Source organism: Hemicordylus capensis, chromosome 2 (genome assembly GCF_027244095.1).
Source record: "Hemicordylus capensis ecotype Gifberg chromosome 2, rHemCap1.1.pri, whole genome shotgun sequence".
NCBI lineage: Eukaryota > Metazoa > Chordata > Lepidosauria > Squamata > Cordylidae > Hemicordylus > Hemicordylus capensis.
Window position 1 is genome coordinate 126,312,021 of NC_069658.1, and position 15,552 is coordinate 126,327,572.

Consider the following 15,552-nt stretch of genomic DNA (forward strand, 5'->3'; position numbering starts at 1 on the left):
GGAGGCACCTTTTGCCACTGAGAGATGACATTTCCAGAAATGGTTTATTCCAACATGACCACCAGAGGCGTATCTAGGGTAGGGCAGGCAGGGCATGTGCCCTGGGCGCCACTTGAAGGGGGGCGCAAATTCCTAAAATAAAATTTTTTTTAAATGGCCACCAAAAACAAAATGGCCACTGCACATGCTTAAATGGCCTCTGTGAGGCTCTAGGCCATGCCAGGCCTCACAGAGGCCATTTGAGCATGCACGGTGGCCATGTTGTTTTTAGCGGCCATTAAAAAAAATTATTTTTAAAAATGGCCACTGCAATGCTCAAATGGTCTCTGCAAGGCCCTAGAGGCCAGCAGTGGGAGGGGTAACCTTTGCAGACGCCCCCCTCCCACGGCCTATAGGAAGTGCCCCGAAGGGGCTACAGGTTAAAAAAAATTAATTTAATATAATATAAGTCACTGTACACGTATTCAGTTTAGTACTATGTACAGAGAATCAGGGCTTGTGAATACTGAGCTGAAGCTTATGAGCTAAGACCGTATTCATTTGCTCTTACTTTGCTTCTTATGATAAGTGGGTTAAATGTGGTGTCTTAATAATATGGCTATTAATGGTGAGCTTGTCTTTGAATCAGTGTGAAATCCTTAGTATTAAGGCCCACTGGGAGTTTCTTGCTCTCTTTCTCTCATTTTAACTATCTTTCTGAAATACTAGAATATATTCCAAGCAGTGACACAGTTTACTCTGCATAGCCTTTAATTATTTTCAGAATATCTGGGAAAAGCCAAATTCTCCATTTATTTTTAAAACTTATGTAATAGTGATGCTACAATGCATAGTAAAGAATTAGATAGGCACTTCTGTTTAGTTTTCCAAGTACACCTCCACATAGTATTTGGGTATTTCATGAGCCCCAGCATACTGAAATTTGTAGTTTTCCAGCATTTTTTTGGTCTGGCTACATCCACTGCTAAATAGTTTTTGAGATTTTAAAAGATTAACGAGCTTGACTTGTATTTTTCAGCTGATATTATAGTAAAGTTATCTGAAAGATGGGTGTCAGATGTTTCGACAGGGGGCGCAATTTCAGTGCTTGCCCTAGGTGCTATTTTCCCTAGATAAGCCTCTGATGACCACTGATGCTTACAGGTGAATTTAGGGGAGGTCTTGATGGCATTTTGCACATTGTGTGATCTACCTGCCAATCCTTGAAGCACCAGTGTCTTTTCATAACTACATTTTCTAACTTGATCATGGAAAGAGGAAATTTTGCATGAAGGGGAAAAGGATCATAGCACAATCTGTAGAAGGTTGGTTACCTGCATAGGTAGTGACATATGAGGTGGTTGGCTCCCAAGGGTGATCTCTACCCTCCCCCTAACTTTTGTACTCAAGCACACTTATCTTTTGGTTCCTGCCTTGTGCAGTCTTCACTGGCTATTCTTTGCAATTGTGCTCTTCTTTAGCTTTAAAGGGACATAAGCCCCCTTCTCCTCTCTCTCCCTCCATCGCCTCCCAAATGATTGTTTTTGATGCTGCTGCTGGTGACTTAGTGTTGCAGCCAGGACAATGTGCTCTAACTAGGAGAACATCAAAGATGGATTGGGAACATTGTTTCTCTCTCACTCCTCCAAGATCACAGTGATTTAAATAGTCAAAAGTCAAGCTTCAAAACTTCACTATGTGTACGAACAAAAACTCACACCTATGTGCCTGGAATTTGGATGGTATAATGACTTCACAGGGGTCTACCATACTTCTAATTTTCATCCCATTAGAACAAGAATCAAACCAGCTATAAGCATGTTAGTGATGTCCTTATTAAATCTATGGTCACTAACAGTTTTTTACAGCTGCACATGTTGTTAGACTACAACTCCTATCATCCCTGATGATTGGCCACTGTGGCTAAGGATGGTGGGAGTTATAGTCCAAGCACAGCTGGAGGAGCCCTGGACTATAATATATGTGGAACATAATTCCCGCCCCTTTCCATCAAAGAATGCAAAAGCAGCCCCCCCCCAACAATTAAAAGAAAATGCAAAAGTAGCATTATGACATACAAAAAAGAGGAGGAAATTGTGGATGCAACAGCAGAATACATGCATATTTACTTGGAAAGAAGACCCAGAACATTCAATGAGGCCTACTCCCAGGAATATGTGCAGATAATTTTAGTTGAGTAATTGCAGATGATAGGGCAGGAAGAAATGGGAACAATTCAATGTAATTTCAGCAAGTGATTCATTAAGCGGGATTTTCAGCAAGCGATTTACTGAGAGAACAACGCTATACTGAAAACTACATTCAGACATGTGGTTCTTTTTCCCCATTCCAAGCTCCACAGGAGTCTTGGCAGAAGGTGGGAGGAAATGCTGCAGAAATTTGGTATGGCAGAAGTGTGCTGAACTTGAAGTACACAAGAAAATCTAAATTAAAAAAAAAATCAATGGCAGGGACAGGGGAAGCACCCCAACACTCTACCCCTGGTGTGTTGTCAGGAAATAGTGGGACAAGTTAGTATAAGAACTGCTAGGTATAGATACCCAGTTACGATGACTCCTCATGCAGTTCTTGTGCTAGCCCACAGACGTTCACACTAAATTTTTTTTTTAAAGCCTTGCATCTGGCAAGACTACATGTGATTGGAACTCTTCATGGAGATGTGCCTTGAAGTCATTTGCTCAGCAGTAGAAATTTTTGCACAGGAAAAAAACCCAGGACAAAGAGAAGCAGCATTCATGGAGAAAACATGCTTTGGGGATAGGAGTGATACTTTTGAAACTGCCTATTGATGATATTGCTATTGATGATATTGTTGGGGGGGGGGAACAGGTTGAATGTTTAGTATTACTGAAAAAATGTGATTTGCAAAAGGAATTGTTAAGATTTTGTGTTTCTTGAGATAACAGATGATTAGTTGTATAGTTGTTTTTTCATTAGTGCAGCTCTAGTGTTAAAATATAAAATTCATACCTTGCCTTAACCATGTTAATGGAACCCATACATCTTAGAAATTTGTTTGACGGGGGTCTGGGACATGCTGACTGAGGGAGAGAAAATCCAAACTTTCTCTTTTATTTGTTACATGTCAGCAGCAAAAAACAAGGCAAGAGTCTATTATTGTTATAATCTTCTTTTATGCTGCTAAATTGTGATGGACTGAAGGGAGTTGAAAAATAAGGGAATCATTTGATTATCTGTATTGTAAACTTGTACTGGTGGTAGGGAAATTATTTTGAAATCACTATATATCTAATCTTGGATGTTTTCTAAAAATAATTTTCAATCTTCTTTTTGACCCATCTGAGAAACAGGTATTGTGTGAGACAGAGACTCAGTGGAAAAGCTGGGGGACAGAAGGCAAAGAGCTGAAGCTCCTTGGAGTTCAGGGCCATTCCTTGGGAATTGAATGGGATCTGTTGCTTGCTTATAGAAGGGCACTACTATTTAACTCCATCTAATGCTTAACTAATATATTTGTAAATAAACCAAGTATTAAAAAGATATCATAAGCCTCCAAAGGAAACCAGAATCTAGGAGCACTCGTGAGAATATGAACTTTTGAAGCTGCTTTAAACTAAATACCGAACGTCTAGCTTGGCATTGCCTATGCTTACAGGTAGTGCCTTTCCAGGTAGACTTTGTTCTGATCCAGCAAGACTAAACTTATATTCTTAAATCACATGAAGTATGATCCCTAGTGTTCAATCCATGTGTGATGAATGCACTTACTTGTATTCTCTGGAACATTGGTATATAGTCACAGCACAACACACAGTGAGCAGTAATAAAATAGTGAGAGTCGTGGAAGATACAGCCAGTAGTACTGTTTCTTTGACTTCTTGTTCTCCTGCTGATGTAGCTTGTATGCGTTTCTGAGCATCATCTGCCTTGTCTGAAACTGAAGAGGGAAAACTGATTTTAAAGTGAATCAAATGGAAATTCGGTTCACTTTAAACAGAAAGCAACTACTATTCCTGTTACAGCATGTTCAGGACCTCAGTGGAGTAGTTCATTAAGTATTTCAGTAAAGCATCTTAGAAATAAAAGATTTAATCCTCCTGCATATTTAGGGCATTCTGAATGAACCTTGGAGTCAAGCAACACAATCAGAAGCCTCTATCAAATTTTGAAAGTTCAGAGGGATCAAATTTTGAAAGTTTCTCCATATGAAAAACTCCCTGTGCTTGCAAAAGTAGCGTATCAGAGAGAAAATTCCAGTCCAGCCTCACATGTTAATTTTACATGTATAGGGAGGTTTTGGTTTTTAAAATTATATATATATGGACATATTCAAATGTGCAACCCCATCTCCTATAGTCTGAAATGGTACAGCCCAGAGAAGCTACTCCATGGGTCTTCTCTGATTGTGTTTTATTTCCTAGTTGCAACTCACATAACTTCCAAAATTGGTTGTGACTATTTTTGCTGACTCTTGTTTTTTTTCCACAATAAAGAGGTTGATTTCTTTATGCTATTTGCACATATCTCCTTATGATGTGTGTTTGTGTGTAATTTAAAATTCTCACCTAATGGTAGTGGGGCTAGTTACCCTAACTAACTTTACCCTAATTGAAATGAATGAGGAAAAAAGAAGCATTGCATACCAAAAGCATTGGGGGCAATGTTCTCTCTAAGGTGTGCGCATGTGCGTGCACTCACACATTTTTTTATGTCCACTCAGTTAATTTTAGATCCCGCTCAGGTTGAATCAGGAAGACAACGCTGATTGGGGGTCTAAATGACCCAAATTTATAATATAGCTTATAACACAACTGTCTTAGATCAATGTAGCACTTAGGATACAAAGGTATTAACCTTTTGGTACTGATCTTTTGTTTAAATTTCAAGGATATCTTGGACTGAAAAAGTGAATAAATTGTCAAGGGAGTTGTGCAAACTCCAGAAATTCAGAGTTATTATAGACTCCCGATATTACCTCTGTATAGTTGTACCCTATACTATAAGAAATAATCTTCAATACAGTTTAATTTTTTAACAAAGCACATATATATCCACTTGTAGAGAAGCAGCCATGTTAGTCTGCAGCAGCAAAAACAACATTACACACACACCATAAAGCATTTTAGGACGTTTTCAGGTTAAATATCAGTTTGGACTTGTAGCTTAAAATAGGGTTGTGCGTTTTGTATTTTTTCTGTTTCAATTTGTACCAAATCCGAATCAACCCCATTTTGTATTTTGTAGAAAATTAAGCTTTCTGAATCACCCCAGTTTTGTTTTGTATCCGAATTAATCCGAATCTGAATCCGAATTAATTCAGATTTTAAAATGGATCACATGGTCAAAAGAGTGGATGGGGGTTATAGTGCCCAATGAGTGGAAGCTACCACAAAAATTTCAAAGGAATTGGGCAAACTGCTGATTTTTGGTGAATTTTTTAAGTTTGCGCGTCTTTCAGATTTTCCCCATAGGGTATGATGGAGGTTTCAGGAAAAGTATCGTTTCATGTGGGGGAGGAGGGGTGGCCCAGAGTGGAGTGCGGTTGGTGGTAGTGCCCAGTTGATACAAGGAAGCTACCACAATATTTTCAGAGGAATTTGGCAAAGGGCTGATTTTTAAAGAATTAATGAATTTACACGTCTTTCAGATTTTCCTCGTAGGGTATAATGGAGGTTTCTGCAATCCCATAACTCCACTTGAGGGGCACTGGGGTGGCCCAGAGCAAGTGGCGGTGTAGTGCACATAGGGTGCCAACCACCCACATGGGTTGCCAACCCATGAAGTATAGGGTTTTGTTGTTCTAGAGGTGTTCTGAGAGTAGATTCTCTAGTAGCATATGAGAGTGGATTCATGGTTTTTCATTAAAAATCTCATTTGCTACCAGAGAATCTAAACTCAACACCTCAGAAACAACAAAGCCCAGTACCCCAATGGGTTAGCAATCCAGGGGGGTGGTAGGCACCCTCTGTGCACTACACCACCACTTGCTTTGGGCCATCACAGTGCCCCCCAGGTGGAGTTATGGGGCTGCTGAAACCTCCATTATTCCCTATGGGAATAATTCCTAAGAAAATTCCTCAAAAATTCCTAAGAAATCAGTCCTTTGCCCTATTTGGAATCTGGGTGCACCACCCTTGGGGCACTGCCACCCAACCCACTGTTTTGCCCCTGAAGCCCCACATAAACAAGTTGAAAGAGTGAAGAGAATGATGAACAACAACGACACTTAATTTTTTGGCACAGTTATTTGAGAATTTTGCAGTGGGTGTGAGCATGTCCCTGTGCACACTAGCACAGCAGCACAACCCATTTGTGGATTCAAGCAATCTTTCAATAAAAACACTCCCTCCTCATGGAACAGTGACCACAGGTCATTTGAGATAGCAAGATAGACCAATGAGCCAGCATGGTGTAGTGGTTAGAGTGCTGGACTAGGACCTGGGAGACCCAAGTTCAAATCCCCATTCAGCCATGATACTAGCTGGGTAACTCTGGGCCAATCACTTCTCTCAGCCTAACCTACTTCACAGGGTTGTTGTGAGGAGAAACCTAAGTATGTAGTACACCGCTCTGGGCTCCTTGGAGGAAGAGCGGGATATAAATGTAAAATAATAATAATAATTATTATTATTATTTAACTGAAGTGGAGTGAGCCGTAGCCCAAACAAATCAGTCTACTGTTCAGAATTGTTGAGATTTATCATCACTGCATTTAAGAAAGTGCAAAACCATGGATCAGAGAAGCAACTAAGATTCTTGGGGATGTCAATAAATTGACAGGAATATTCCCCACCCCTCTCCTTTCGTCTCCTGTAGTCCCATGTGGATGACCTGTCCCTGCAATGACAAAAGTTGCGAACCACTGGCTTAGACATCATGTCCCACCAAATTACATTGTGGCCTAAATTACATTAGACTGCTCAACTTGGGCAACAAAACTTAGGCACCACTATAACTCATAAAAATCAGAAGAAAATCAAAATAGCTCTTCAAAAGACCCCTGAACAAGTCAAGAGATTCTTTCTAAACCTTTGGAAAGAAAAACCTGTGTAATTTCAGAACTTTCCTAACCAGCTTCTCAAAAAGCTTCTCCACACAATTTTTACCATGGCTTTTAGCAAGAGCTTTGGAATTGCATTGAGCTCCCAAAGATATTTGGGTATTTCTGTCTCAAAATGCTGTCTTCCAAATCCCTTTGCAGGGTCAGTTTGCATTTCAATCACACTGAATACAACACATTTAACTAAACCATTCAAGCTCAAAACCTATTTGCATATCTTATCTTCTGCTAATCACTCAGTGCCTCAGCTGGAGTGGAGAGAGTCAGAGAAGTCAATTTCAATTGTAATGCTTTTCCAAAGAACAAAGCATTCTGTCCAAAACACAGTCATTTCGATTTGGAAACAAAAATCTCTGTTTTTTAATCTTGATTTTGTTTTGGTTACAAAACCTCCAAAATTGCCATTTTTGGGCACAAAACATTTTGTACCTGAATCGAAATGCACAAGCCTAGCTTAAAAGTCTAAATAAATTGTGCTAAGAAAGACCTGCCGAAAGCCAACCCAAATTAAAGGATGTCCCTGAAATATGAAAGGGGAGGGCAATTTTCAATGGGAAAATTATGCAAGGGAAAGGGTTGATCCATATCCTCCCCTGTGCCACAGTCCAGAATTGCTTTTTGTGCAGAAAAAGACATGGGGGAATTGCAAACATGGGACTCCCACATGCTTTTAATGGATCTAGTCTGGCTCTTAGGTTTGGCCTTTAGTGAGTCTCTAAGGGATGGTCATCCTATAATTGTGGAGCAGCCACTAAAAGCACTTCTCTGCATGCCCTTGCAATATGGATCTTGTGCACTGATGGTATAGATCAGGGGTTCCCAAGAGGGGGTACTAATACCCCTAGAGGTGTTTGAAGAGCTCCCATGGGGTACTCAGAATCCTTCTGGCTACCCATACTGCAGCTGTGCGTTTCCCCCCCCATCTGAGGATTGCTGGCTTGAAGCCAACACATACTCAATGATGCATCCTCTGCAGAAGGGCAGGGAGGAAGGTGAAGACACTCCTTCTCTGCTCCTGATTGGCTGGTTATATGCCGAAGCTCAGCATACCCCACCACTCAGCCTGACTGGCAGGCTTCAGAAAATTAGCACTGTGCACTCCCATTGAAACTAATAGGATAAGTAAACTTGTTCAATTGACTCTCAGGTGTAACTTGGTGTGGAGCAGTGCTCCCTCTAACAAATTCCCAGATGTTGTTGACTACAGCTCCCAGAATCCTCTGTTGCAATGGCTTTTGCTTGGGGATTATGGGAGTTGTAGTCAGCAACATCTGGGAACACTGGTGTGGATGTGAGCCAGTGACTGGAGTAGCCTGTCTCCCTTACTGTAACACTTATATTTGTGTTTTTATGTATATATGTGTATACATGCACAGAGAGGAATTTAAATGTTAGAGTTATGAGATGGGCTAATCTAGTCACTGGCTCACATCCACACCAAGTTTCTCATAAGGAGTCATATTGAAATTAATGGGACAGATTTACTTGTTTTGTTAATTTCAACTAGCTGAACTGGGCGCAGAGCATCTGCACCTTTAGTCTGCCACTGCAGGAGTCCCCCGCTGCCCATCCCCTGCCATCACCATCTTCTTCTGCCTCTGCTTCCCCCCCGCCTGCCTGCCCGCCCGCCAGCCTCCACTGCTGTTTTCTTCCCACCAGCCAGCCAGCGCCACCATTTTGTTTCCACGCCAGCCGGCCAGCTGCCACCATCATTTTCTTCCCTCCTGCCCATCCCATCACTATCCAGCAGTTGCTCAAACTCTCACAAGAGCTGCCATGCATGAGATTAGCGACAGGTATGCCTAAGAGGAATATATATAAAGAAGATGGAAGTCCTCATAAATAACTTAGTCTGGATGTAAGCCAGTGACTAGCGTAGCCTGTCTCATAACTGTAACAGTAACATTTACACACATACACACACTATATCTCTGTGGGGTACCTGAGCAGAAGGTTTGCAGTAGAAGGGATACACTTGTTTTAAAAGGTTGGGAACCCCTGATATAGAAGGAAGTGTATTCTTGTCTTGATTGATCTTAAAGATCATAAAAAGATATATTGAATGTATGTGGACAAGGCTGTAGAAATCGCATACACCTGGTCCTCCGGGTGCCTAAACATTTGCTGTTAAAAATAGCAGCTATTTCCAGGAGCAGCACTGGCTTCTGAAAATCTAACACTGGCTCCTTAGATCCCCCCTGCCCCCAGTCCCAAATAAGGGCACTTCAGACTGAGCATCTCTAGTGGCAAATAATAAGTACAGTATGCTTGGATCAAAAATGGGAATTCCAAGTTCTAGCACTGCTAAACTGTGTTCTTACGTGGTATTGGTTGGAAAAACAGATCCTTTGGTACATTGCCATTTTCAATATCCTGTAGTCCTGCAATAAAGTTAAGCAGTTAGCAATTCAATTAAAAATAAACTATAATGTGCTTTGTCCATTGTTATCTTATATACATAGTTCATTTCATTAATACACAAGTAATTTGTGAGCACTGGGGCATGTTAGGCACACGTTAATTCTTCCTCTTCTGAGTATCATGATATCTGTTTACCATCATTAGGTGGAATTAGACATAGGTCAGATTTTAAGATCAGGTTTTTTATTATTAAATGTTCTAAATAATATAATAAATATACATTTTACTTTATCTATTATATTAATTCTCCTGGGTGTGCCTTGGAATGTGCTTTCCAGAGCCCAGCTGATTGGCTGGGTGGTGGATGCGCCTGATTGGCTGAGGCGCACCCAGGAAGATTGGTTGCCGCCACCGTGGCCCGGCTGTGGAGGCCAGAGGTGGTGGGCCTGGCCCGGCTGTGGAGACAAGGCCCAGGAGGGGGGAAAGAAAGTGTGTGTGTGTGGGGGGGGGGTCAGAAGTGGCAGTGGGATGTGGCTGGGCCCAGAAGGAGAGACTGGGGCAAAAAGGAAGGGAGAGGTAACCGCCAACCCCAAAGAATGCACAGATGCTCTGTGTGGGGTTGGCTAGTAATTATTTAAATGATCTGTTTATCCTACTTTTTCTGTAATCCTTTGCTTAAAATAGCTTTTAGTGCTCTGTCCTACCTGAAAATATGTCCCTGAGGGTCACACAGCTCTGAGGAACATAAGTTCAGGTGGCACCGAGTGCTTAAGAGGGAAGGGGAGATTGATGAAAATGGCCCATGCAAATGCATGCACTGCTTTAGTCTAGAACGCAGCATGCTTTTCTTTTCTTTGCTGTACACACACTTCATTAGGAATGTTGACTAACGCTAGTGGTTAGTCAGCCACTAAAACAATAAGTAATTAAAAATTTTTTAAAACAAACAATTACAATGTATCAGCCAGAAGTGGCTCCCCCATTGGGTAAAATAAGGCAGTTACCTCAAGTGGCAGATTTGGGGGGCAGCAGGATGTGCCCTGATTCCCCCAGCTGATGTGGCAGACTCAGCAGCTCCGCCACTGGCCCCACTAGCATTGGAGCTCTGCTGCCCTTTGCGTGTGTGGCAGCCAGCCAGCAATGTCCACTGCTCTAAAGGAGGGGATGGGCATGTCATCACCCCCCCCCACCTTGCCTGCTTTTTCTTCCTTGCATCTATCCATTGCCTGGTGGATGGACACAAGGAGGTGGAGGCAAGCAAGGCCTCCACTCTGATGGAGTGAAGGATGTTGCTGGCTGGTTGCCACATGTGCAAAGCTACCCAGCCCAGCTTTCCTTGTTTCCTCCACTTGCAAGGAATGTCACAGCCGGATCACTTGTCAGTCCCCCATCTATCACTACCACTGACTCCCTAGCACCGCACTGGTCTCCTCCATTTCCTGTCTTGAGAGGATATGAAGCTGGACAAGTATGGTGCGGTGAAGATAGTGGTCATGGGCAGACAGGCGAGTGACCTGGTTGCTGCTACATTAGGGGACCAAGTTGATGTGGCAAACAAAGAGGGATCCGTTTGCCTCCTCCTGCTTTTGCCCTTCCATCACCTGGCCCTTTGAGAGCTAGGTGATGTATGGAGATGAGGAAGCAAGGCAGGGGTTCCTCCTCCTTCTCCTGCTCACATCTGTCCATTGCCTGGCTCTCTGAGCCTTTGCTTCCTTGGAAGGTGGAGGCAAGGGGAAAGAAAGGGGCAATGTCAGCCCTGACACTGCTTAGCTATCTGTTTATATTGAGCCAGCTTTGGCAATGGTAGCAATACAACAACATTTCTCAGAAATAATTAAAAAAATATGCAGCACATAATCACCCTGGATCAAAGTCATTATGGAAAAGCCAGGCCTACTCAGACACCTGTAAGTTGGAAGCCACATGGGCTCCTAGTAGGATTCCCATGTAAGGGGAATCCCTTTGTAAGGGATTCCAAAGTGTTAGGACTGCCACAGAAAACGCTCTGATCCTAGTAGATGCACCTGTTACAGGACTTCAGAACAAATGGTGTGGTGATGATGATGGTCCTTTAGATACCCAGGTCCTAGGCCATTTAGAGCTTTAGCGGTAAGAACTAGCACCTTCAATTGAGGTAACTAATGCAAATCACACAAGCCCTTTTAAGGCATTGAGATAGAGATGGGACAGAAACTTGCTGGCTAGTTGCATCTTTTGTACTGATGTGCTCTGTGACCACACCTCCTGCTCTCCTCACATTTAGCTCTTGTCATATGAGACAAAGGTTGAACACAAGTAGAGATTCTCCTTGCATTCTAGATCCTGGCTGATGGACTATGGAGTTGGGAAAGCAGGAGGTGTGGCCAGAAAGCCAACAGGAGTGTTCCAATTGACAAATTGCAAAGAAAGAAAGAAAGAAAGAAAGAAAGAAAGAAAGAAAGAAAGAAAGAATATGGCTTTGATTGCCCCGTTTGAAGATTCAGGAATGGGTTAATTTCTTAGCTCTAGTTATAAACCAAAGCTTATTATACCATTCGTCGAGATAATATTCCATGCTTCCAGTTTTTAGTTATCACCATTCTGGCCACTGTCAACATGTAAATCACCCACGCTTTAGATTTTATTACCTTATTATCTTCAGTAAATATTCCCAACCATGCTAGCTGAGGATCTATTTTAAGGCTGATGTGTTCTTGAGCAGTCCTGGATAAAAGGCTGTAGCATTTTGTATCTGTTTAAGTTCCCGAGAACTCTTCAAGGGCTGCCCCATCTAGAGCACATTACAGTAATCTAATCTCATGATGGCCAGGGCATGGATAAGCATACTAGACCAGGCCTCATTAGGACCTGCTGCAGCATCAAACCAGCAAAAACTGGTAAAAGGCATTTCTGGTCACTGCTACCACTTGAGCCCAAAAGGAGATCTGGATCACCTGCAGATCAAGGAGCACCTCTATCTTCTCTAGATTTAGTTTAAGTTTGTTCTTCCCCATCCAGTCCCTCACAGCTGACAGACAATGGTTCAGGATTTCTTCTGCCTCTCTAGGGTCAGCTGAAAATGAGAGACAGAGCTGGGTGTCATCAGAATATTGATGACTCCATTGTCCAAATCTCCAGATAACTTCCCCAATTACTTTAATGTAGGTGTTAAAGATTCCAGGGGATAAAAGGTAACCTTGTAGTACCTCATAAACCAAAGGCCAAGAGACAGTGCAGAAGTTCCCCAGCACCATCCTCTGGGCCCTACCCTCCAAGAATGAGCAGCACAGTCACCTTATACATGGTGCCTTCCATACCTATCTCTTTAAAGCAGACCAGAAAGACACCATGGTCAATAGTAATGAAAGCTGCTGAGTTGTTCAGGAGAATTAACTGGGTCACATTCTATCTCCCACTGCAAGTCATCCACTAAGATGACCAAAGAAGTTTATGTCCCCAAACCTGATTGAAAGACAGATGATCAGATTCAGGTAATCCAGGAAATTCTGGAGCTAGGATACAACTATGTGCTCAAGAAATGTGCCTGAAAAGGGGCTATTAGATTAGAGGGTGGTTGTTCAGGTCAGAGGAATCTACACATTATTATTCTGCAAAGGATGTACCAACTTCCCTTTCAATAGCAGTTGAATGTTACCCTCTCAGAGAGATGCTTTAATCACTTCTTCCATCCAGATTGAAAGCTTGGGCCTGGCTATATTCATTAACCAGGATGGCAAGGATTATGCATGCAGGTGGTTGGTTGAACAACTTTAAGAATCCTGTCCATGTCTTGAGGTTGAACAACCTGAATGGTAGCCAAAGCAATGGAATAAGAAGGAGCCCTGGAAGACTCCTGAGCAACAAATGAACCACTGGAGTCCAAATCAGAACAGATGTGAGTGGTTTTATCCACAAAAGGGGAGGAACTGTACTCAGTAGTAGACACATGCCTTGTATATAGAAAGGCCCAGCCATCTCCAGACAGGGTTGGGAAAATAGCCCTATCTGAAACCTCGGAGCCAAGCCAGTCAGACAACACTGAGCTAGATAGACCAATGATCTGATTCAGTACAGAATATGTTCATCTATATATAACAAACTGAATGTCTATTTGTATGTCTGTTCCCTATACATTCCCACACCCTTTGAGCTATCGGGACCATACTTGGCAAAGTGGCTTCCTATGACCCTACGAGTAACATAGGGTACCTGAGAACCTCGAAAACCACCTCACATGGACAGACGGATATACAACAGATATAGCCACAAAAAGTATGGATGCAATAACAGAGAGGAACTCGCACCATAAGCCCAAGCAACGCCGGGTACTTAAAGCTAGTAGATTATAAGTGTCTAATGAACTGATCACAGTGGTATAAATACATTCATATATTTAAAGCAATCAACCTGTACATTAACAATCTGTTAATGTTAAAATTGAATGTGATATTCATAAAGTCAATAATACAAGGCCAAGATTTTGGAAAGGTTTGTGTACATCCCCCTTCCCTTAACTGGATATATTCATTCAACCTTGCCATTTCAGCAATTCTACAAGTGTTTGAAATCTGCTGCATCAGAGCAGGCATTTATGGTGTCACCATTTAGCTGAAACCAAGATTCTTGCTGAATCTTGAATCAGTGAGATTGCAGTGTTCAAATTGGTACAAATATTGAAGTCAGACAGTCATAGGAGTGAATGGCACAGGGCATGGAATCATTGTACTTATTCAGGTGGTTCTTGTCATCCGCGTTTCTGGCACCTGTGGTTTCCCTTATCTGCAGTTGGGTTATGGAGACCTGACCTCATTATTCGCGGATACAAAAAGGGTTAAATTTTGCCTAACTGTGGTTCCTGCATGACTGGAAGTGACCACCGAGGTCATTTTGGAAATGACCACCAAGGTCATTTCCGGCCACCATTTTGCTAAAAGAAGCCATTTTGTGGCTCTCTGTAAAATAATAATAATGATAATGATAATAACAACTACAACTACAACAACTGACTACAAACAGACAAACATCTGCCTCACAATACACCAGATATAACTGTAGTCGAGAAGAAAGAAAAACAAGTTAAAATAATCGACATAGCAATACCAGGGGATAGCAGAATAGAAGAAAAAGAAATAGGAGAAAAATCACCAGATACAAAGATCTACATATTGAAATTGAAAGGCTGTGGCAGAAAAAGACCAAAATAATCCCAGTGGTAATTGGCACCCTAGGTGCAATTCCAAAACAACTTGAAGAGCACCTCAACACCATAGGGGCCACAGAAATCACCATCAGCCAATTACAAAAAGCAATTTTACTGGGAACAGCCTATATTTTGCGATGATATCTATAATAACCAACAGTATTGATAAAATTCAGCCATCCCAGGTCCTTGGGAAGGACTCGATGTCTGGATTGACAAACCAGTCAATAACACCAGTCTGTGTAAACAAGAAATAATAATAATAAAGTCCCAGTCAGAAATCGAATCACTGCTAAACACTGTCTCTATATTCAGTAGTGATATAGCAATGGAGTTTGGACTAGATAAGTGTGCTGCATTAATAATAAACAGAGGAAAAATAAGAAAAACAGAAGGAATAGAACTGCCCAATGGAAGCAAGATCAAGAACCTAGAAGAGAAAGAACATTACAAATACTTGGGCATTCTCCAGGCTGATAACATTGCACACACTGAAGTTAAAAGAAAAATTGGAAGTGAATACATCAGGAGAGTGAGAAAAATCCTAAAGTCCAAACTCAACGGTGGGAACACCATATAAGCCATAAACACCTGGGCTATACCTACAGTATTATCAGATACACTGCAGGAATAATAGACTGGACCCAGGCAGAGCTAGAGACGCTAGATCGTAAGACCAGGAAAATCATGACCATCAATCATGCTCTGCACCCCCGCAGTGATGTCGATAGGCTATACCTCCCTCGCAGCTCAGGTGGAAGAGAAATGCTGCAAGTCCATCAAACAGTAGATGAGAAGAAAAGAGGCCTTGAAGTATATATAAAGTACAGTGAAGAAGATGCACTTAAGATAGTCAATAACAAGAAACTATTCAACACCAATGAAACAAAGCAGGCCTACAAGAAAGAACAAGTCAAGAACCAAGCAGAAAAAATGGAAAAATAAGCCACTGCATGGTCAATATTTGCACAATATAACTGGGAAATCAGAC

The 15,552-nt window shown here is 41.8% G+C and overlaps 1 protein-coding gene and 1 long non-coding RNA gene across 2 annotated transcripts in view; one reads left to right on the forward strand and one right to left on the reverse strand.

Annotated features, from left to right (window-relative positions):
- The window catches only part of LOC128344659 (uncharacterized), a 39,392-nt gene that overhangs the window by 10,735 nt on the left and 13,105 nt on the right, over window positions 1–15,552 (forward strand). The window lies entirely within an intron of this gene.
- The window catches only part of LOC128344658 (formin-2-like), a 35,009-nt gene that overhangs the window by 3,247 nt on the left and 16,210 nt on the right, over window positions 1–15,552 (reverse strand). Inside the window, exons 6-7 of the mRNA XM_053295284.1 lie at window positions 9,343–9,402; window positions 3,730–3,898 (exon numbers count right to left, since the gene is read on the reverse strand). Coding sequence (XP_053151259.1) covers window positions 3,730–3,898; window positions 9,343–9,402 — 229 coding nt within the window. The remainder of the gene's footprint in view (window positions 1–3,729; window positions 3,899–9,342; window positions 9,403–15,552) is intronic.